The sequence below is a fragment of the Macrobrachium nipponense genome, chromosome 39, assembly GCF_015104395.2.
Source record: "Macrobrachium nipponense isolate FS-2020 chromosome 39, ASM1510439v2, whole genome shotgun sequence".
Taxonomy (NCBI): Eukaryota; Metazoa; Arthropoda; class Malacostraca; order Decapoda; family Palaemonidae; genus Macrobrachium; species Macrobrachium nipponense.
The window spans coordinates 21,855,405-21,878,687 of record NC_061099.1 but is presented as its reverse complement, the minus strand read 5'-3'; the positions used below and the strand labels follow the sequence as shown (position 1 = coordinate 21,878,687).

Here is a 23,283-nt window from a genome sequence, read left to right as displayed (position 1 = left end):
AAAAACTATCTTTTTGCTTTGAATTAACTTAGTGTGAATACAAGCAGAAGGACTAATGGAAAAGTGAAGCTGCACTTCTGTTTATGAGGTCACAGTAGGTTTGTGGAACTGCCTCAAGAAGTATTTCCATGTCATTACAGTACACATTTTGTCTATCGTATTACACACTTAAAAGGCTAATGTTAAGCTAAAAATGATTTACTTTTGAGGGATAAACAAGGGTCCGTTAATTTTCCTCTTTATTGCTATTAGAAAAATATTTTGTACAATAGGATATTTGTTCGTTATTGTTTAAAGTAAGTGGTTTTATTAAGGATAAAACTAAACTTTTCTTTACCACTCCAAAAATTATTATACCATTTCTAAGATTTAACAATATTCAAAATATAACTGGAAAAAATACAGCTTTACATAACTTTGTCTCAGGGCTATACTATTCTACTGCTCTATTCTTAACAATTGTTGATTCCCTTATTTATTAACCATAAACTTTTATTTTCATGATCTTTTACCAAATACTGTATAGTATCTTGTAAATATGATAAAATGAAACTATCAAAAATAACAAACTGACAAAATTCTTCCAGAGCACACTTTATGTGAGCAACATTTGTTACCTGAAGAACTCTACAACTTATACCAGCTAATTATTTCAAATGAAAAAAGGTAAAATAAAGAAAAGTAGAATTCAAAATAATGCATATCTCCAACATTCTACCTACTATTTCAAACAGAAAGAATAACAAATTTAGAAGTTTTTTAATGAATAACTCTAATAGTTGACTTGCCAGTCACAGATAAGAATTCGTCATCTTGCAAATCACGCAGAGCATCTTCAAACATCTCTCGAGTTACCATCTGTGGGGAAAAATATTAATCAATTTGATTTCTAATAGAAAACTTGACAAAAATAAACCAGACACCAATACTGCTTAACTGAAAGAGCTTTCTAAGGGTAACAAAGGGGGGAATTAAAATTCAAAATAAAATAAAATATAATGAACTAAGAGTGGATAACTATATTTCAATCAACCACACGAAAATGTGGACGATGTCAACAAAATGTTCATGCCATCTCAACTTACCAAGTCAGAGGATTCCTTCAGCTCTTGGAATACCTTCTGGAAATTGAGAGTAGCCACTTTGCCTTTAGCTTGAATGAGTTTTCTCAAGGCTTGTGCAACTTCAACACGACGTTTCCGAGCAGCAGAACTGAGACCAGTTGTAAGGATACTAACATCAATCTTTCCTGACAGGGGATCGGTTGCGGACTGCTTCAAGGCCTCTCGGTGAAGTCTATTGACAGAAACGTGATTATTGTTTTCTTAATACATAGGTTCCTAAATTGCAAAATCTTAATACATGAGGTATAAACCCATCTTCAAAAGTGATGAAAAACTTAATACGAAACCATGTCGTTACATGACACTACCACAGTTGGAGTAAAGCATCACGTATGCATTGACGTTAAGACACTCCCCTGTTGCTGCCACCTTGTATTTCAAACAATAATGCAGTTTTTATAACTGTAATGACAAGTATGGCATTAACCAATATAATACAAATGAAAAGACATGTTTTGTCAGGGGTGGCCAGACTTTTGGACTCTTCAGATCTATTCTAAGACTGAAACTCTTTCACAATCTATCATACTACATAATCACGTTACGTGGGAAAAAAACAATTTTAAATAGCGCCATAGTATGATAAAACATAAGTACAATTGCCTCATATATATATATGCTTGTGTTTTTGTTAGTTTATATAGGATTGTGGGGTAACTGTGATCAACCAAAAAAGTGGGAGCGATCAACTAGATCACATTCGACTGTTTGGCCACCTCTGCATTATGTAGTGAAATTTGCTCATACAAACTTCTTGCACAATACCATTCTCACCTTATGATATCTTCTATTATCATTTTCAGTGTCCTTATGATATGACCTTTAGTGCATTTCCCATTGACAATGACAAAGTACTTTGCAAGAAATTAACTTGCAAAATAAGACTCTGTGGGTTACCTAAAGACAAGTAAATTGCCACGTCCTTCCCTGCCCCAAACCCAGCTGATAGGTACTGACTTGAATACCACAGATACAAATAAGTAATGATTTCCAAGTACAAACCCTCAATAATCACATATGTGAAAAACAAAAAAGCAAAGGGAACAAGATAATCTTAAAGGCTAACTTGCATAAAGGAGAGAATAGCTGTTAACTCTAGGAACTGTAAAATGAAATGAGCATAGATGCAGGATGACAGAACATGGGATTGCCATACATGATGGGAGATTCCTCTTCTATCTAAAGCAGGTTGGTGTGAATGGGAGTGCTACAGAGAATAAGGCATCTACTGATTCATGGGTTGTAATGAAAAAACTCAATTTACACAAGTTAAATGCTGACAAATAAAACAGATCAAATAGCAGTGAATAACAAGTATATGGAGAGAGAGAGAGAGAGAGAGAGAGAGAGAGAGAGAGAGAGAGAGAGAGAGAGAGAGACAATGATTCCAGTCACAAGAGAGTTATGGTGCAGTAGACATACCTTACAGGACATTGCATGTACAGTGGGAATGTTTTTTGTTCCGTAAGGGTATGTTTGGTGTCAAGAGATTTAAAGTTAATAGAATTTGTGCAATACGTATATGATTAATAGTTATGCAAAATAAAAAAACATATATTTTAAATATCATCTTACCTCCATGCCTCTTCCACATCAACAACTTCAACCATATGGTTCAGACGAATTTTGGCATGTGCTTCAGCAAGACGAATCAGTGACTCTAGCTGACGTGGATATGCTGTGACCTGTCCTCTGCCACTGCCAACCTTCCTCATGTCCACATAGGCAGAAATGAGGCGCTGTGATGCATCATCTGATAACTTTGGCTGCACATACTCTCTGGCATAAGCCACATAGTCCCTCAAAATACCCATGTCTAGCAACTCTTCTTCGTCCATTGCTTCTGAACGATAATACAAGGAGACAAGATGACGAGCAAGACGCCTGTCATACAACTCATCTTGAGGATCTAATATCAAGAAAATCAAATCAAAACGAGATAGCAGTGTATGAGGCAGCTCAATGTTTTCAATAATAGTTTTATTCTTGTTCCACTGTGATTCAACAGGGTTAGCAGCAGCAAGAACTGATGTTCTGGCATTCAACTGACAGATAATGCCAGCCTTGGCAATACTTAAAGTTTGTTGTTCCATGACCTCATGTAGCACAGACCTAGAAATAAAACAAAAGATATATAAAAATGCTGTTGCAATAAAAATCATATGTATGTATATAACTTAGGAGGTCCTCATAAGCTGTAATCATTGTTTATCTACCCCTTGACTATGTTCATATCTACTGTGAACTTCACTGTCATTAACTTTTAATGCTGCTCTACTGATCATCTGCTTAATATTTCTTTTTTATTCTTCTTCTCTCTACTTTTTTATCACAAACACATATATAAATAATATTCAGAGCTACAAGCTGGAAATGGAAGTAAGGATAGAACATTACATTAACTTAATTTCAATTAAAAGGACAAAGATCTAAACTAAGGATTTCAAATCTACCCTTGGGCTACACCTACCACTAAATTGGTGTCTAGTTTAGAATTTTACAAATAACAGTTCATCAGCTCAAGGTATCACCAGAACAAGACAGTAAATATTGTACCCAAACAAATACACCAATATTTTAAATATCAAAGAAGTAGAATCTTCTTTACCTTGTCGAGTCGTTCATTTTATCAAATTCATCAATGCAACAGATGCCATTATCTGCAAGAACAAGAGCACCTGTTTGCAGCACCAACTGTCGAGTTTCAGGGTCCTTTGTGACGTAGGCAGTTAAACCAACAGCAGATGAACCTTTTCCACTGGTATACTGAGATCTTGGGACTAAATTATACACATACTGTAGAAGCTGAGATTTTGAAGTACCTGGGTCACCACATAACAAAATGTTCACTTCAGATCTGAGGAAGAACAAAAACTCTTGAAAAAGAAATAGTATATACAAGTAAAACAGACAATGAGTTATACCAAAAATTCTGAGATAATTAGTCAAAATTATTTAGCCTTTTAAAGTGATCTTGATATTTACACAATTATCCGGCTATGAAGTATTCCAATGTAAGCATTTAATTATTACATATGCTGTCCACAATAACTATTGGATGAAAGTTTGACTAAACCAGAGACATTTCTACTCTTTGAGAGCTGCCTTGAAGTATTTACTCTAGAATGAAAGGTAGAAGAGAAAAAAAAAGTTAAAAGTTAGGTAGAAAATAACAAAATGAAAAGGGAGGAAAAGTAAAAATGACAGAAACCAATGCAGCTGGGGGATGACAGGATGCTGTTGAGAACCTAAAGTGTTGCGTGCAGTGCCCCCAGGCTAGGCACACTGTATGCAATACTTTTCTGTATAGTATATTTTCTTCAGTTATCCACATTTTCCCCTGGGAGAACTATTCCAAAAGGTGGTACCTGTTAGTGTTTCTGCATATAACGTAAGATATGCAGCTAAATAAAAGATTTAATTTTGTATATGTATATTCGTTATACAATCTGTGCGCATGTATCACGTGGTACGTCACGTGACATGCCATGACGTCATCACAAGGAATGTAGGCCGTGAATGATTGGACCTGCGGCAGTCTTCTAGGAACAGCGAGTTAGTAACATTGAGTTGGATAGATTTTTGCGTTTAACACTGGTAGCAGAGCGTGGTTGGAGAGATCATAATGGCGTCAAGCAAGTGGCCACCTAAGTTCAGTGATGAAAGCGCATATGAAAGCTGGAAGAAGGACATAGACATATGGGTGTGAACTGACCGAACTGCCGAAGAGCAAACAAGCACTAGCTATACACCTTGTCCTTGGAAGGGCGCGCCAGAGTGGCAACCTCGGAACTGGAGACAAGCGATCTAAAAAAAGAAAATGGTGTGAAAACTATCATAGAAAAACTTGACAGTTTGTTTATTGCTGAAAAAGGGCATCGGCAGTTTACGGCCTTTCAAGAGTTGTATAATCTCAGATCAGAGAATACGGAAATAAGGAAGTTTGTTTCTGAGTTTGAGCGCACATACTTTAAGTTCAAGAAACAAGAAATGGAACTACCTGATCCCGTAATGGCGTTTATGCTTCTTGCATCATGTGGTTTAAGTGACAGTGAGCAGCAACTAGTGATGTCAGCAATCGCAGAGGTATCGTATGATAATATGAAATCTACGTTAAACAGAGTGTTTTCTGGCAACATCGGAGAAAAAGATAGTAAGGGTGTGCAGGAATTAACAAAACCAGTCACTGAGATAAAGAGTGAGCCGGTCTTCATGACTAAGGACGAGGGTGGCACTGCAGAAACACCAGAGAGTGCTCTGTATGTTAGGGGGTACCAGCGTGGAAGAGCCAGACTACGTGGTGAGGGTGGTGCAGTGAGAGGCCGTGGAGGATGGTCACATTCAGCAAGAGGACAATCACGGAGGAAACAAAACCCAATTGGTCCAGATGGCAAGGTGTCAAGGTGTGTAATATGTGATTCCCGATTCCATTGGGCTCGTTACTGTCCAGATGCGTACGAAAATTCCGGAGGTTCGGAAGGCAACGAAAAAGGTGAAAAATCTTCGGAAACAAACAGTGAAAGTGTTCACTTGTCCCTGTTTGTTGGGTACACAGGAAATGGCGATAAGGAAGGAAAACTTAATAAGCTTGTAGATGAGGCCAAGGGATGTGCGTTATTGGACTCAGGTTGCTCAACTACGGCGTGTGGAGTTGACTGGTTGAGTAATTTTGTTTGTGGTTTAAGCGATTATGAACGTAAACAAGATTGTGGAAAATGAATCATCATCCACATTCACGTTTGCAAGTGGTAATACAGTGTCTTCCATCAAACGTGTTTGTCTTCCTTGCTCTATTGGCGGAATCAGCGCTACCGTGACTACAGACGTGGTGAGTTGTAACATACCACTATGTTGAGTAAACGCTCAATGAAGAAGGCTAAAATGATCATAAACTTTGGAACAGATCAGGTAAATGTGTGTGGGAAATTGATTGATTTGAAGACATCGTCATCGGGTCATTATTTAATGCCGGTGTCAGCTTGACTAGGAGAGTGTTGCCAAACCATAGCGCTGGCAACACTGTGGGGAAGCGATGTGAGAAAGACTGCTTTGAAACTACACAAACAGTTTGGCCATCCTACAGCTTCAAGGTTAATTAACAAACTTGTGAAAGATGCTGGCATTAATAATTTGGAAATTAAAAAAGCCATTGAAAAAGTAAACATAGAGTGTGAAGTGTGTCACAAGCTAAAGAAGGCCAGACCACGTCCTGTTGTGTGCATCCCACGGCGAGTAGTTTAATGAAGTATTGCAATGGATTTAAAGATTTGGGGAAAGAAATATTTGTTGGTGATCATAGACATGGCAACCAGGTACTGTGCTGCCACAGTCATTAGTGACAAGCATGGAACAACCATTGTGAGTGAGTTATTTAAAAAGTGGATTAGTATTTTTGGTGCACCGCAAAAAATTCTAACAGACAATGGCTGTGAATTCAATAATGATGATATGAGGGTGCTAGGAGAAACATTTAACATCAAGGTGATGACAACCTCTGCAGAGAGTCCATGGAGCAATGGAGTGTGCGAGCGACAGAATGCTGTGATTGGCGACACTGTGGAAAATCATGGATGACAGTAAATGTAGCTTGGAAGTGGCTTTGGCATGGGCAATATCTGCAAGAAATGCGTTATCCAATCACTCAGGGTTCGCACCCAACCAGCTTGTTTTCGGTCATAATCCTGGATTACCCAGTGTGTACACGAATAACCCACCAGCTTTAGAATTAGTACATCAGAAATTGTGAGAGACAATTTAAATGCATTACACTTGGCTAGACAGGAGTTCATCAAATCAGAATCAAGTGAACGTTTGAGGAGAGCTTTGCGACACAACATACGTGCAAGTGATGTCAATGAACTCGAAAATGGTGATGAAGTATTTTATAAAAGAAATGACAGCCCTGAATGGCATGGCCCGGGTATCGTTATTGGCAAGGATGGGAAGCAAGTTTTTGTGCGACACGGTGGTGTTTACGTAAGAGTACACGAGTGTAGGTTAGCGCATCCTCCCGCTAACAGCCCAATAGTGAAAGATATGTGTAGCGTTGCTCCAGAGACAGTGCAAGAGGAAAGAAAACAAGCGTTCGCTTTGTTACAACCATGAGTTGTGTGAGGAAGACTCTGAGGATGAAGAGTCTGTGAATAAGTCCGCAGAAGTGGAGATCGAAGAGGTGGATGCATCTGAATATGCAGAGTGAAAATATAGAAATAGCGACAGAAGCAGCATCAAAGGATACATCAAGGCTTTCAGTTGGTGAAAGGGTAAGAGGTATACACGTTGAAAGTGGTGAATTCAGGTCGGGTAAAATTGTCAGCGAGCCGGTAAAGCTACTGGAAAATACAAGAACTGTTATAATTTAAATGTGGGACTATGATGGAAGTATCTCTTGGGCAGATTTGAGTAAAGATTTTAGTGATTTAGAAATTGTTGATGACAACACTGAGATGATGGTTCTATTTAATTCGGATCAAGTCTTAAGTGCCAAGGAAACAGAAATTCAGAACTGAAGGTATAATGATGTCTATGAAGAGGTGAATGATGTTGGACAAGATGCACTATCAGTTCGATGGGTTATTATGAAAAATTAAAAGGGGGAAAACCAGTGGTGAAAGCTCGTTTAGTTGCGAGAGGTTTTGAAGAAGACAGCACAGATTTGAAAAAAGATTCTCCTACGTGCTCCAAGGAGGCGGTGCGTTTGGCTTTGTCACTGGCCGCTACACGTCACTGGGACTGCCACACAATGGATATAAAAGCAGCATACCTGCAGGGGGACAAGATTGAAAGAATTGTACACCTGCGTCCTCCACCAGAGTTTGATGAAGGTAAGCTGTGGAGGTTAAAGAAGACTGTTTACGGCTTGTGTGATGCCACTCGACAGTGGTATTTGAGTGTTTAAAAATCGGCTGCTGCTAAATCTGGGGAGCTAAAGTGTGTACACTTGATCCGGCGCTGTTTTGGTTACGTGACGGCAAAGCTGAAGGAGTGGTGTGCATTCATGTCGATGATTTATTGTGGGCAGGAACACCAGAGTTTAAGCGACAAGTGATTGATCAGTTGAGAGACATTCACCATAGGGAGCTCAGAGACTAAGGCCTTCAAATACGTTGGAATAAATGTTGTATCAAACAAGAATGGCAGCATAGCTCTTGACCAGTTTCAGTATGCAATGACCTTGAAACCAATACCTGTGAGTAGACAACGGGCTGCGGTGAAGTCTGCAGAGCTGTCTGACTCGGAGAAATCAGAGTATAGAGCTATGATTGGACAGTTAAGCTGGATTGCTACTCACACCAGACCTGACATTTTCATTTGACGTGTGTGAGTTAAGTGGGTTACGTTGCAATGCAACAGTGTCAGATTTAATGCGACTCAACAAAGTCATAGAGAGAGTAAAGACTGATAATGTTAAATTGTATATGCCAAGGATGAGGAATCTTGAAGAGTGTCACCTCGAGTGTTTTTCCGATGCCTCGTTTGCCAACTTAAAAGGAAATGGATCACAAGGAGGATTCGTGATTTTCTTACGGGATAATGATATGGAGAGATGTCCAGTATTCTGGCAAACAAGAAAAATTAGAAGAGTGGTCAAGTCCACCCTATCAGCTGAAACAATGGCACTTTTGGAATGTGCAGAGGCTGCAGTATACCTGGCTAGAATTCTGTGCGAAATTTCTGGATGTAGGAGCATGAAAATAAAATGTTTCGTTGACAATAAAAGCCTTGTTGACGCTCTTCATTCCTACAAGAATGTGGAAGATAAGAGATTGAGAATTGACATAGCTGTTTTGCGAGACATGCTAGAACGTGGTGAAATTACGGAAGTGGTCTGGGTAGATACATCACAGCAACTTGCTGATTGTCTGACAAAGAGAGGGGCGTCGACCGAGCAGCTACGTGCTGCGGTCAGCAGAGAATGAATGGAGACGACAGCAGTTAAAACTCTCCTTCCAAGACAAAGAAAGAAGGGGGAGAGTGTTAGTGTTTCTGCATATAACGTAAGATATGCAGCTAAATAAAAGATTTAATTTTGTATATGTATATTCGTTATACAATCTGTGCGCATGTATCACGTGGTACGTCACGTGACATGCCATGACGTCATCACAAGGAATGTAGGCCGTGAATGATTGGACCTGCGGCAGTCTTCTAGGAACAGACGAGTTAGTAACATTGAGTTGGATAGATTTTTGCGTTTAACAGTACCCTTGCCCCTATGCAAGGAACATGAGTGAATAAGGCTGCAGACAAACCTGAAATGTCCTCGACCAGCATTGCTGAAATCTTTACGGGTACCACCAAACAGCTGCAAGAGTATTCCCTTTTTGATATCTTCATTCTCATAAATTGAAGGAGCAATGGCCCTCGCTAGACGTTCATATACATCAGGTTTACGTGATAGTTCTCTCAACAGTTCAATTCGCTCTGGGGTGAAACGAGGGGTCTCTCTGAAAAATATAAAAAATCATAAATTTTTCAGTCCTTCCAAATCTTGCCCAGCATAATGTGTAATGTGGATTCACATTAGAACTTATCTGTAAGATCTGAGTAGAAATAAATATTTAAAAATTGCTTATTGCACTGAATACGAAATGGATATTTTTTTACTCATGAAGACATCTTCAAAACCTCTTCATAAAAAGGCAGTTAAAGTGAAGTTTGTATCTAAATCCTTACATTATGCACAAATTTCATCCTGATAAAAAAAAAGCACAAAGGTATACACTTTTATCTGAAACTTCTCTTGGAACTAACTCTTTTTGTCTAAAAATTAGACTAAATGATATATAGAAGCTAGACATCAATGAAACAGTACCTGTTGTAAAGTATAGGGTGTGTCTACACCACAGTAAAATGTCAAAAATTTTGGCAACTTCCTGTACTGTATATCACAACCAGGATGAAAAGAAGACAATGACTGTGGAAATGACTCTGGGGCAAATGCTGGATAATCATATAAAGCATTGGTTAGGACACCAATAAGTCATTACCTTCTATTCAACGTATTTGGGTTGTGTCCAGTTACTTAGTACGGACACACCTAGACAGTAAATCTTCAGCAAAAGAAAACAGAAATCTCCTTAACATACCCTTCTTCTTTTCCATGAAGTCTCTTTGTATCCACTTTCCTGAAGTGAATGACATCAATGTGTGTTTTGTAAACACTTTTAAGATTACGCATTCTTGGGTTCACCCTGAGTGGAGTGGCTCTGTAAATACCAGTAACAGTAACCCTGTCTCCAGGCTGCACACCGTCAACAAGATCATTGTGTGCGTATACAAGAACAGTGTGAGGAGTTTGACCAGGAGGCATATCATCTGTTAACAAAAGATTTTTCAGCTCATTATATACCTTCTATTTTTCCTGTGTAAAATGGCAATATATATATATGTATGCATCTCTACTATTATCACATAACATAACTATCAATTATAACTGAGGAGGTCTTTTTAAAGTTTCTTCAGGTATTAAGTTGATTTTTCAAAATGAAAATTAATATATTTTTCAAAATAAAGCAAACCCAACATGTGGTGAAATTTTGTGAAGGACAATTAAACAAGAGTACACAAATTATCAAGAACAGCTTCAATATAGAAGCTGCTTTCTGACATCATTTTGCTGCACTGTATATACTCAACAGAAACTAATTCTATTTCAATTCCCAGATTAATTCCAACATTCCTAAGAGTATTTTCAACTTGCCTACACCACCCAAAAAAATTTTATGGGAATCAATATAAAGCAGTCAGCCTTTTACAAGAGATAAGATTCAACCAATCCCTTGAAAATAAAGCACAAAAATCAAAAATAAATTAAGAGCAGGGAAACATTCCATTACCTGGACTTTCCTGGAGTTTGATCATCTGTTTATCAGAGAACTGAGATCGGTTGTGAATTAAAGTGAAAGTGTGCGTTGTGTTACAGTGGGTGCACAAAGTGGGTTCAGCAATCCGACCACGTTCAATTTCAACTGTTGTTGTGAAGGAACAGACATGACACCGGAAGAAGGCTTCCCTCATTTCCGGAATAATGTTTGAAGTACGAATTACCATGCCAGCAATGGTGATGAGCTGGTCAATATCTAAGAAAAAATAAATAAATAAATAAAAATAACATACACATACATGCTGATAAAAAGATTAATGAATACAATTACCATTTTAGCATAACATACATACCTGTCTTGGACTATCACACACACACAAAAAGGCTAATTTAAAACTATACATCTTGTAATCAAACAAACATGGAATTTTTATAGGAAAATTATTGTATACATACCAGGGAACCTAGTTGTATAACTGATTGGTAAGACACTACAATAAAAATAAAAATTAACTGAAACTTGACCATTCTGGCAGCAATGTTCTTACCACTATTAATTTAAAAGCTTTTAAGAACCTTTCAAAAGAAAATTCATGTGAACCATTAACACCTAAATACCAGGCAATGTAACGATGCACATGTGCAATGCATACTTAGATGTCTAAGCTGCAATAGGATGTACAAGCAAATTTTTAAAGAAAGTATTTTTTCTATCTCATATTAGTTTCTCTAATTCTAAATATGAAGTTTTTATGATAAAACGAAGTTTAAATGTATACTTACCTGGCAGGTATATATATAGCTATATTCTCTGTTCCACCTGGCAGAAATTTTCAAAACTCGCGGCAATCGCTAGTAACCTATTAGTAGTTCAGGCAACCACCACCCCGTTACCGTGGTGCTAGCGCTAGGAACCGTTCCCAATTGGGGCCAGATTTTCTCTGAACCCTGTCCCCTGAGGGGAGGCGGGTGGGAATTAAATTATATATACCTGCCAGGTAAGTATACATTAAACTTCGTTTTATCATAAAAACTTCATTTTAATGTATGACACTTACCTGGCAGGTATATATATAGCTGATTGACACATTTGGAGGTGGGTCAAGGACAGCAACATTCTTAGAGTATAAAAAATAAATATTATTAAAATATTATTAAAACTCCAGGTTCCTTACCTGCTAAGGTAGCTGACTTCATAGGTCCTGCCTCTAAGCCTGCTTAAACCTTAGTAGCTCTCAACAAGGAAGTGTCCTGTCTGTTGAAGAAGCTAAGACTGGAACTGACAACTGGACGTGACCAATGTGTTGACAGATCCTTACAGCCCTCTTATGCCACGGCATTCAAGCTAGTAACAGATCATTTACCTGAACTACACACACACCATCACCCGATAATACTAACACAACTGAGAAAAGTACCGCACCCTTTTCTCAGACGACCAAGAAACAAACAAACACCATCACCTAATAAAAACAACTAGCTTACAAGAAGGTTATGGGGTAGTAACTCCTTTGCCCAATACTGTACCCGAGGACACGTATGGACCTAGCGTCTGACAATTATCGAAGGTTGTCTGAACGTCCTAAGATAATGAGACGCAAATATTGAATTAGTTCTCCAATATGTTGATTCAATAATTTCCTTGAGGGCTAAATTCTTTTTAAAAGCTAATGAAGTCGCCACTGCCCTGACTTCATGAGCCTTCACTTTCAAAATACCAAAGCTCTGCTCTTCACACAACATATGAGCCTCTTTAATTAACTCTCTCATGAAGAAGGCTAGAGCGTTCTTCGTCATGGGTCTAGTGGGGTCTTTAACTGAACACCACAGAGCATCAGACCTCCCTCTGATAACTCTTGTTCTTTCTAAATAACATCTCAATGCTCTCACTGGGCAGAGAACTCTTTCTTGCTCGTTACCGACCAATTCAGCTAGACCCAAAACTTCAAAGGATCTTGGCCAAGGATTAGCTGGATCCTCATTCTTGGCCAAGAAACCTTCTTGGAATGAACACACTGCATTGCCGTGTCTCCATCCCACCTTCTTCGATATGGCCTGAAGCTCACTAACTCTTTTAGCAGTTGCCAATGCTACTAAAAAGATAGTCTTCTTAGCAAGATCTCTCAGAGAGGATTCCTCTAACGGTTCGAATTTGCTAGAAGTTAAATACTTCAAGACCACATCCAGGTTCCACGCAGGTGGCCTGCCTTCTGATTGTTTCTTCGTCCCAAACGACCTAATCAGATCTCTCAGATCTAAGTTATTCGAGATGTCTAGATCCCTGTGCCTAAACACTGAGGTTAGCATACTCTTATAACCTTTAATTGTCGAAACTGACAAGTGTAAATCCTTCCTCAAGTAAAGAAGGAAATCTGCGATTTGGGTCACAGAGGTACTGGATGAAGACACTTTCCTGTTTTTACACCACTTCCGGAAATTGTCCCACTTCGACTGATACACCGTGATTGTGGAGGTTCTTCTGGCTCTAGCCACTGCACTGGCCACCTCTCTAGAATATCCCCTCGCTCTGACCAGACGTTCGATAGTCTGAACGCAGTCAGACCCAGAGCGAGGGTATTCTTGTGAAACCTGTCGAAGTGGGGTGTTTGAGTAAATCTACTCTTAGAGGAAGAGTCCTTGGCGTATCTACTGTCCATTCCAGTACCTCTGAACCAACTTTGGGCCGGCCAAAACGGGGGCTACTAAGGTCATCCTCGTTCCTTTGCTCTCCCTGAACTTCTTCATCACTTTCCCCAGCACCTTGAACGGAGGAAAAGCGTACAGATCTAAGTTTGACCAATCCATCAAGAACGCATCTACCGCCACTGCTTCCTGGTCTGGAATCGGAGAGCAATATGTTGGTAACCTCTTTGTTCTGGCTGTCGCAAACAGATCCACTACCGGACGGCCCCACAACTTCCACAGGCTCTGGCAAACCTCCATGTGTAACGTCCACTCCGTCGAGAGAAGTTGCTCTCTCCTGCTCAACAGGTCCGCACCCACGTTCTTCTCTCCTTGTATAAACCTGGTGAGTATCACGACCTTTTCCTCTTCTGCCCAAAGCAGAATTTCTTTTGCCAGATTGTAAAGGGGAAAAGAATGAGTTCCCCTTGCTTCCGAATATATGCCAGAGCCGTGGTGTTGTCCGAGTTGACCTGCACTGTCTTGTTTCGAATCAACTCTCTGAAGTGCTTCAAAGCCAAGAAAATTGCCAACAGTTCCTTCCTGTTTATGTGCCACTTTGTTTCGTCCTTGTTCCAAAGTCCCGACACCTCTTGAGGGCCTAATGTCGCTCCCCAACCCGCGTCCGACGCGTCGGAAAACAAGACGAGGTCTGGGTTCTTCTGCTGAAGCGACATCCCTCTTGCTAACCTGCCTGGAGTTAGCCACCACTTTAATTCCTCCTTTACTTCGGTCGGAATTAGAAACTGGAAGGAATCCGGTTGCGATTTTCTTGGCCATGAATCCTTCAGGAAAAACTGAAGAGGTCTCATTGTGCAGTCTTCCTAAAGAAATGAACCTCTCTAGTGAAGAGAGTGTGCCCAGTAGACTCATCCACTCTCTTGCAGAGCATCGGTCTTTCTTTAGAAAATCCTGCACCTTCTGAATGCATTGGGCTTGCCTTTCGGGGGACGGAAAAGCCCGAAAAGTCACTGCCGATATCTGAATCCCCAAATAAACTATCTGTTGTTTGGGCTCCAAATGGGACTTTCCCATATTCACTACCAGACCTAGGTCTTTTGCTAAGTCCAATGTTTGACTTACGTCCTCCAGACATTGACTTCTCGACTGGGATCTTATCAACCAGTCGTCCAGATACAAAGACACTCTGATCCCTCTTAAATGTAGCCATCTCGCCACATTGGACATCATCCTCGTGAATACTTGAGGGGCTGTGCAAAGGCCGAAGCATAGGGCCTTGAACTGAAAGACCCTGTCCTGAATCACAAACCTTAGATACTTCCTGCTTCCTGGATGAATCGGAATATGAAAGTATGCGTCTTGTAAGTCCAGAGTCGCCATCCAGTCCCCTGGACGTACCGCTGCCAGTACTGAATCGTTCGTCTCCATAGTGAACTTGGTCTTTTCTACGAAAAGATTCAGTTGACTTACGTCCAGCACTGGCCTCCAACCTCCCGAGGACTTTGCAACCAGGAACAGACGGTTGTAAAATCACCCGGAGATTCGTGATCCAGAACAGGTTCTATTGCTCCTTTCTCTAGCATGGAAGCTACCTGCTCCCACAGAGCCGCTTTCTTCTCTAAATCGTTGTAATTTGCCCCGAGGGCTCTCGGAGATGTTGCGAGAGGAGGTCTTTTCACGAAAGGAATCTTGTACCCTTCCCGAGCTACGTTGACAGCCCAGGGATCTGCCTTCATTTGTTGCCAAACTTCCCAAAAACCTTGAAGTCTGGCTCCACTGTCGACTGGAGGACCGAGTTCTCATTCTTTAGAGGGGGTATTGGCTCCTCTTTTCGCGGGTACTCTCTTACTACCCCTAATGCTGGGTCGAGCGAATGTTCTTCCTCGAAAGGGCTGTTGCGACGGTCTAGTCTCCTTTGGCGTCTTCTTCACCAACTTGGTTGGTAAGAACTTCTTAACCGAAGACGAAAGAAGATCTTGAGTGGCTTTCTGCGAAAGGGATAGAGCTATATCCCTAATCACCTCTGAAGGAAACAGCTGTTTCGAAAGGGGAGAGAACAGTAACTCCGATTTCTGAGAGTTAGAAACTCCTTTTGAGGCGAACGAACACAACAGCGATCTCTTCTTAAGCACTCCTGCTGTGAATAACGAAGCCAGCTCATTCGTTCCGTCTCTAAGAGCCTTATCCATGCAGGACATAATGCTCTTAGCTGTTTCTAAGTCCTGCGAATCCTCTTCTCCTATGGAATTCGCTAGCGCTCCCAAAGACCAATCCAAGAAATTAAAGACTTCGAAAGTCCTAAAAATCCCTTTAAATAGATGGTCAAATTCCGAGGACGTCCACCAGACCTTGGCCGACTGTAACGCCTGTCTGCGTGAGCTGTCCACTATACTGGAGAAGTCCCCCTGGGAGGAGGCAGGTACTCCCAGGCCTAGACTTTCTCCAGTAGCGTACCATACTCCTGATTTAGAAGCTAACTTAGCTGGAGGAAAAACAAACGAGTATTTTCCCGCTTCTTTCTTGTCCTTCATCCAGTCATTCACCCGTTGAAGGGCCTTCTTTGCCGAAATTGACATCGTCATTTTCAGGAAGGAGGACTTCTTTGGAGTCCTAGTCTTGGGAAAACTGTGATAAGGGGGATAACGGAGCTGTCGGTTTAAATTCCCCCTCAAAAACAGCAATAAGACGTGAAGTCAGAACCTTATAATCTGAAGAAGGTTCTGTATTCTTTCCTTCAATTACTTCCAACTCTTCTTCTGCTGAAGAAATATCTTGCAAGTCGTCGTCGTATTGACGCTTCGTTGACGGACTAGCGTCCTGCGGCTCGCGAGGCATCGGCGTCCTGCCGCCTCTCGATGTCTTGCCGCCTGTGTCCTGCGGCTACCGATGCGTCTGCGTCCTGCCGCCTGCGTCCTGCGTCCATCGTAGACACGCCTGCTTCCTGCCGCCTGCGTCCTGCGTCCACCATTGGTCCCGCGTCCTGACGTTTGCGTCCTGCTTCTTCCGACACTATTTTCCTCCTAGCGCCAGTGCGCCCTGCGTCCTCGGCGAACGCGTCCTTGTCTTCCCTTTTCGAAGACTTAATGGGAAGGAAATCGTCCTTACGCCTCGAAGATGCTTGTTCAGGAGCATCCCAAGACTTCACCAACACTGCCAACTTGGACTGCATTTCCCGTAAGAAATGCTTCGTACCATCCTCCTGAATGGTAGACGACGAAGGATGAGGATTACGAGCTGGACTGCGACCTAAAGGAGAGCGATCTTGTACTCTACCCGACGGAGAAATACGAGGGGAGGATCCATAAGAAGATGGAGGCGATTCTCCCAAGGCAATACCATGCCGAGACGGACGTATATCGCCAGTGCGATTTGCGTCCTCTCTAGCACGAAAAATCCTTTTCCTCTTGATCGGTACTGCTTCCCCGTCTTCCGAGGATGACAACACCTCAGGACTACTCCAAGCCTCACTATCTTGCACCTGTCTCTCGAGAGCAGTTGATGTCCTGAACGTCCTCTTGAGTGGGTGAGACACCACTGATCCGACGTTCTCGCCTCGGAAGTCGAACCTTCCGAGGACGCACACTTCCCAGTTACGCCTTTCTGCGGCGAACTGCACAGCCTGGGAACTTGCAACAGGACTGTTCGAAGGGACGCCTGACCGTGTCAAAACCTCTCTCGCCTCCCTTCGACTGTCGACATGCCTTCTCCCTTGGGTCTGGGAGCTTGACAGAGGTCTAGGTCTAGGAGCACGAGAGAGACGATCAGACGCCCCCTCCACTACACTTTCACTGACATCGAAAGCACTAACTTTGTCTGTAAGTCGCTGTATCTGGTCGCCCATGGACGCAAGGGCAGCGAACACTTTCACAATATTTGTATCGTTCGTCTCCTCCGATACAGCAGCGGGCGCAGGAGATACCTGGGGAGAAGGAACTACCAATTCTACATTAGAAGGAGCTGGAGAGGAAATACAATCACTCCTTTTACTCGAAGAATTTGACTTCTCACTACGAGAAACAGATCTCCTTACACGATCTTTCTCCAGTCTCTCAACGTATTTCATAAAGACCTTCCATTCCTTCTCTGATAAATTCTCACATTCAATGCATCTATTCTCCCAAGTACACACATTCTCCCTACATTTCTTACAAACGGTATGAGGGTCGACCGAAGCTTTCGGCAGTCTTACCTTACACCCCTCTTTTACACACACTCTAAACATACTTCCAGAGTCAGACATCTTAAAGAACAATCCAAAGCGAATGCCAAGCTAACGTTTCCGAGTACAATACCAAAATCCAAGATCAGTCAGCAACGAGAATGAAAATTCTAGCAGGGAACCACCAACAATGTTGCCGGTTCGGCTGGCAGAGAAAATCTGGCCCAATTGGGAACGGTTCCTAGCGCTAGCGCCACGGTAACGGGGTGGTGGTTGCCTGAACTACTAATAGGTTACTAGCGATTGCCGCGAGTTTTGAAAATTTCTGCCAGGTGGAACAGAGAATATAGCTATATATATACCTGCCAGGTAAGTGTCATACATTAAACATTCATTTATTTTAGTAAACGAAATACATGAACTGTTAGAAAATGCAGGAGAAATTATGAGGGAAACAAAAGTGCATTTTCTTAATATTTTTCAAATACAATTTATTCATTATGTACATTTGAGCCGTTGAAGTTTTCTTATTCAATATACTATAATCATAATTCCTGCTGTTAGTCACTTGCAGATGCAATCTACTAACAGTATTGTATATTGCTCTACTTTGTGGCAGTCATAACAGTAATAAAGTCTACATACACACATCTGCTTAATATAAAAAATAATTATTAAAAACTTATCAATGAAACTTACCTTCAGGATTAAGAGACCGCATATTCTTAGTCTTCTCAGCATTGAAAGGCCGCACCTGAATCTGATGTTCAAGAATAGTGTCGGGATAGCGTTCAAAGAACATCTCATTGATTGCCATGTCAAAAGTTGGAATTACCTGAAAGAGTAAGTTTCACATTTCAACAAAAATTCAAAATATAAAAGTGGACCTATAATATCCATCCAAAAAATAACCTGGAAACTTTTACAAATATGACATACTTACTTCCTGTGGGTAGCAGACAAGCTGACGGTAGAGATCTGAATCATACTGATGGAGGTGAGCACAGTTGATGTTCATAAATGGTTCCTCCAGGGTATGAATCTGAAATACAAATACTTTAATTACAAACATATAACATACAATTCAAGACCACTACATCATAATGATGTATAAACATTTCCTTTACTTATACTGAAGCTCCAATCCAGCCTTGATGACCTAATGAAACAATCAACCCATTAGTATTCATTTGAGCAAACATGTCGATGACACTCAAGTGATTTTCAATAAAAGTAGCACAGCAAAACTTTACCTCCTCTAGTTTCTGTAGGTACAGTGGTTCACTTCTATTCATGCCATCAACCCTTTCATCTTCTTCTGCATCAGGGTCAGTGAAACGAAGCACAAATGTCTTGAAACGATCTTTGCATTCAGATACTACAACATCTGTTCCCCAGATAACTAACTGGGGTCCTTGAGGTGCCTCAGTCTGAGCTGATCCCGCTGGGACCCCTGGAGTAGGTGGAGCACCTTCCACATTAGCATCACTGGCTGGTTCAGAGAGATTGACCTGTGGATAAAATAGGGAATTTTCATCAATAAACAGCAAAGTAATATTGACTAGGGAATTTTCATCAAGAAACAGCATAGTAAATTGAACTGTCTCTAAGAATTTTTATCAAAATATAAAAACATCAAATATGGAACTTATTTAATCATCTAAAAGCCTTTTTAGCTATGGTATTGACACGAAGACTTACTTGGCGCATCCGGCGATCTGAGCGAATATCAGATCTATGACGGATAGGCGTTCCACGTACACCAGATCGTGGAGTGCGGAGAGACGAACCAACACTGCTTGGGGTTCCATAGTTCAGTGGAGAACTTAGATCAATATCGTGTAATGCTGTGGGATGATTGCAAATATTTTCAGTTTTACAACTGGAATTGAATTTACATAAAAATTAAAAAAATATTGAAGTATATAAGACATAACGATAAAGAAAATTAGTACTTTAATTACCGTTGACAATGTGAAAAAAATGGGATTCATTTTATAAATGAAGATACACCCTCTCAGATGCTTACTACAAAAACCCTAAACCAACTTAAACAATCTTAGTTATTGGAATATTAGAGCAAATTCAATATGGTGTATTAATGACAATACATACAAAACTCTGCTTTTTATAAATATTTTGGAAGCTGCCACCTTGCTCTTTAGTGAACAAAAGTCCAGAATAGTTGGCTGTCATTTCAACTGCACCCTGATTCATTCTAGTTACAGACTGGAATATTTGCTGCCTACTGGTTATGTTCATGGTGTTTACAGTTTATTTTTTTATGTTTATTCCCTAAGGGCTGGTACAAAACATATTATCTGTTTTGTATATAAATTGGTAATTACCAAACTAAAGGGGCATGGGGTCTTCAGCTTTACTACCAGTTACATCTTGTAATGCACTGAAGGTATATATAAAAGCTATTTACCTTCAGAATTGCTTCGTAACTTTTATTTTTCCTCTGATCCTATCACTGTATTTCTATCTAAATCTACACGTTCTCCAACCACTGCCCACTGTTAGGAACAAATTCCTCAAGGATAGCCCTCTAATCCAATAATTTTGAAAATACTACTAAGCAGTCTTACCAGGGTTAAGTCGAGCAGGGGCTGGTGAAGTGGCTGGAAGGAGCTCAGACCCAGGTGATGATGGGGGAAGGGGCTGGAGTTCACTGGTATCACTGCGCTTACTCGGGGTTGAGCGTGCACTACGACGGCCAGGGGAGGACATGATGGACAAAACTTAAAAATCTGAAAAAAAATACTTGACATTTTATTGAAAGTTCATTAAAACTTATCACAACTTGAACAGATAGGGTAAAAAACCGCATGGTACAGGGGTGGACCATGTACAACCCCAAAAAAAGTACATTATAACGCATCCTGACATCGGAGATGGGCATCAGTTGCGACTTGTTGTTGGTGAGAAACGGAGCTAAAGACCTCTACTCCGGTGTCAGGACGCGTTATAATGTACTTTTCTTGGGGTTGTACACATTGATCGTACATGGTCCACCCCTGTACCATGCGGTTTTTTTTACCCTACATCTGTAAATTTCCAACATACTACGCTGTAGACTATGATACAGTTTAGCATAGTCACTAACAGCATCACATACCTAAAAATTTAAATTAACCCTTAATGGACAGATACCATCACATGAGTACCAAAAACAGGTTTTGAGTGGTGGGCGGATTACCTCATAGTGGGTAGCATCAATATTACGCAGGATTCACCTTTAGTTTAGCATATGCCAATGAATGCTAAAAAATGTATGAATTGTATTATGTTCAATAATCTCCAGTAGTTACTGTTCTCATTAGGCAAGTATCTAACAAAAAGTATCAGCCTATCATATAGCTAGGATGGATGTATGAGTTTTAGGGCATATAGGATATTAAGTTACCTAAAGACCTATAGTAGGGTAAAATACCATATGGCCTGCCTCTACTGTAGCGCAACTACCTTACTGAAAAGTACTTCAACACGTCAGTAACCCAGGATAGACATTAATCAAGAGCCAGTGTCCATCAAAACACCTCGAGACCTCTATTTTCCTTGTAGTTTTTTCTCCAAAGTCACAAATTAAGGCCATAATTTCCAATTTTCAGGAAGGTGGTCACATTATGGTAGAGGTGGCTGCCAGGTGGCCATTCAGTGTTTTACCATAATTTACAAAATGTTGCCTAAACATTTGCCTAGACTTGGGTAGTAGGTAGTAAACAGCCTAAATTTTAAAAAGTAGCCTCAGGTAGGTTAACTAGCCTATATACCTAGCAGCTAAACAGCATACCTACCGTAATTCAGTTTGAGCATAGGCTTGACTAAAGTAGTATGATTGCAATTTTCTGTACAGGCCTAAAACATGGTACAATACCAAATGGCCACCTGACAGCCACCTCCACCATAGCGCAACCACCTTCAGGAAAATCGGAAATTATGGCATTAGGGGAACCAACCGAGTGGACTAGCTGATCTAGTCTTGCCCGCTTGTTGATCCACCCTCCGAAAAAGTACTTTAACACGTCCTAACACCGGAGATGGGCACCAGTCATGAGTTATCGGGGGTGGGAGCAACACCTTGAGACCTCTACTCTCCTTTTGAAGTAAACAAAAGTACTTTTTCAGAAGGTGGATCAACAAGCGGGCAAGACTAGATCAGCTAATCCACTCGGTTGTTTCCCCTACCCTAATTTGAGACTTGGAGAAAACACTTTACTTCAAAAGGAAAGTAGAGGTCTAGAGGTGTTGTTTCGACAGACGCTGGCTCTTGACTAATATCTATCCTGGGTTACAGGAAGTGTTAAAAGTACTTTTATGGGAAGGTGTTCGCGCTACAGTAGAGGCCGGCCATTTGGTATTGTAGGTACCCTATAGCTATTTGAACAGCAGCTTGACTACAGTATGATTATAGTTTCCTGTACAGACCTAAACTATAATAAGGCAATCAAAGGCAGCATTACCTAGTTTACTTTCGTGTACCGTATTACGCTACTCCATCCCACTGGAAGTTGGACGGGTACTTACTTTACCGTTACTACTAGGCTACTAGGTAGCCTACCCGCGCAAAGGTAGTAAGCCATAATGTTTTTAAGGGGCTAAAACTATGGTATGGCTCACGATCTATCTATTAAAGTATGGTGAATAGCCTAAAGTATTCATCGTACGGAGGACGATCCCACGATACGCTAACCTAAGACATCCGGAGATGAGGCTGGGTGATAACTAACCACAATTCATGCATAAATCCGTCGCTATGCACTCATATTCCCACATTTTACCATCACAAGTGAATTTTACATTGATTCAAGGCATTACAAAGTAAACACACGGATAGTTACCAAAATTGCAGGTAAAAAGACAAGAGCCGACTTCCCTGGCAACGGATGGCTGTGATGCTTTTCCCGCCTCACGATGGAAGGCTACCAACCAGCCAGCAAAACAATAGGAAATCGTAATAGCTCATCAATATTAACAGATTTTTAAACAAACCTTTAGCTATTTTGCCATAAAATACAATCATTTTATTATATTATATAACTACATGGAATAATTAAAAATTAAATACATTGCATAAGTTCAGGCTGTTATATTTTATAAATATTATACAAGGAACCTTTACTAAAAACAAATTCCACATGGTAGAAGGGATTGTTGAGCGCATTCATTGTAGGTCCAATGTAGAAAAACGCGCGAAAGTTCCCTCTGTGGCCGTGATCAGGGCCAACGCTATAGGGTGTTCTCTAGAATTTGTCCCTAATATTCAATACAATTGACCCTGCGCCTTACGGGCTGCTATGAAGCAAGAGCCCGTGCTAGCACAAGGCTGGGTGAATCTAAGACGACCTTGTGCCTTGTCTATGAAGTTTGTGCTAGCGTTTCCTAAACAAACTAATTACACACAGTCACAGTGGATGCCGTAATTTTTTTTTTTATTTTGAGTGAAGTGTTAAAAAAAACTGAGATGCAGTACCTTCTGCCTCGATACTTCTCTTTAGAGTAAGAACCAACTCATTACCACTTAATAT

The 23,283-nt window shown here is 40.7% G+C and overlaps 1 protein-coding gene across 1 annotated transcript; it reads right to left on the bottom strand.

Moving 5' to 3' along the window:
- Positions 1–226: 226 nt before the first annotated feature.
- On the bottom strand, positions 227–22,677 carry LOC135210194 (DNA replication licensing factor MCM4-like). The gene is made up of 13 exons (XM_064243026.1): positions 22,597–22,677; positions 20,344–20,505; positions 19,454–19,599; positions 19,006–19,263; positions 18,696–18,794; positions 18,452–18,587; positions 10,964–11,206; positions 10,214–10,442; positions 9,377–9,571; positions 3,733–3,981; positions 2,700–3,236; positions 1,086–1,296; positions 227–858 (listed from the first exon to the last, which is right to left on the bottom strand). Exons 2-13 carry the CDS (start codon positions 20,483–20,485, stop codon positions 760–762), a joined length of 2,544 nt encoding a protein of 847 aa, XP_064099096.1. The 5' UTR covers positions 20,486–20,505; positions 22,597–22,677; the 3' UTR covers positions 227–759.
- Between the last annotated feature and the right edge of the window lie 606 nt (positions 22,678–23,283).

Bases quoted from the DNA above. Each gene is read 5' to 3' on its own strand.
- LOC135210194 (XM_064243026.1), bottom strand. From the start codon at position 20,485: ATGTCCTCCCCTGGCCGTCGTAGTGCACGCTCAACCCCGAGTAAGCGC. The intron at 18,795-19,005 runs GTAAAGTTTTGC...TTTGTATTTCAG, and splicing joins ACCTACAGAAACTAGAGGAG to ATTCATACCCTGGAGGAACC. The intron at 11,207-18,451 runs GTAAGTTTCATT...ATTTTTTCTTAG, and splicing joins GCGGTCTCTTAATCCTGAAG to ATATTGACCAGCTCATCACC.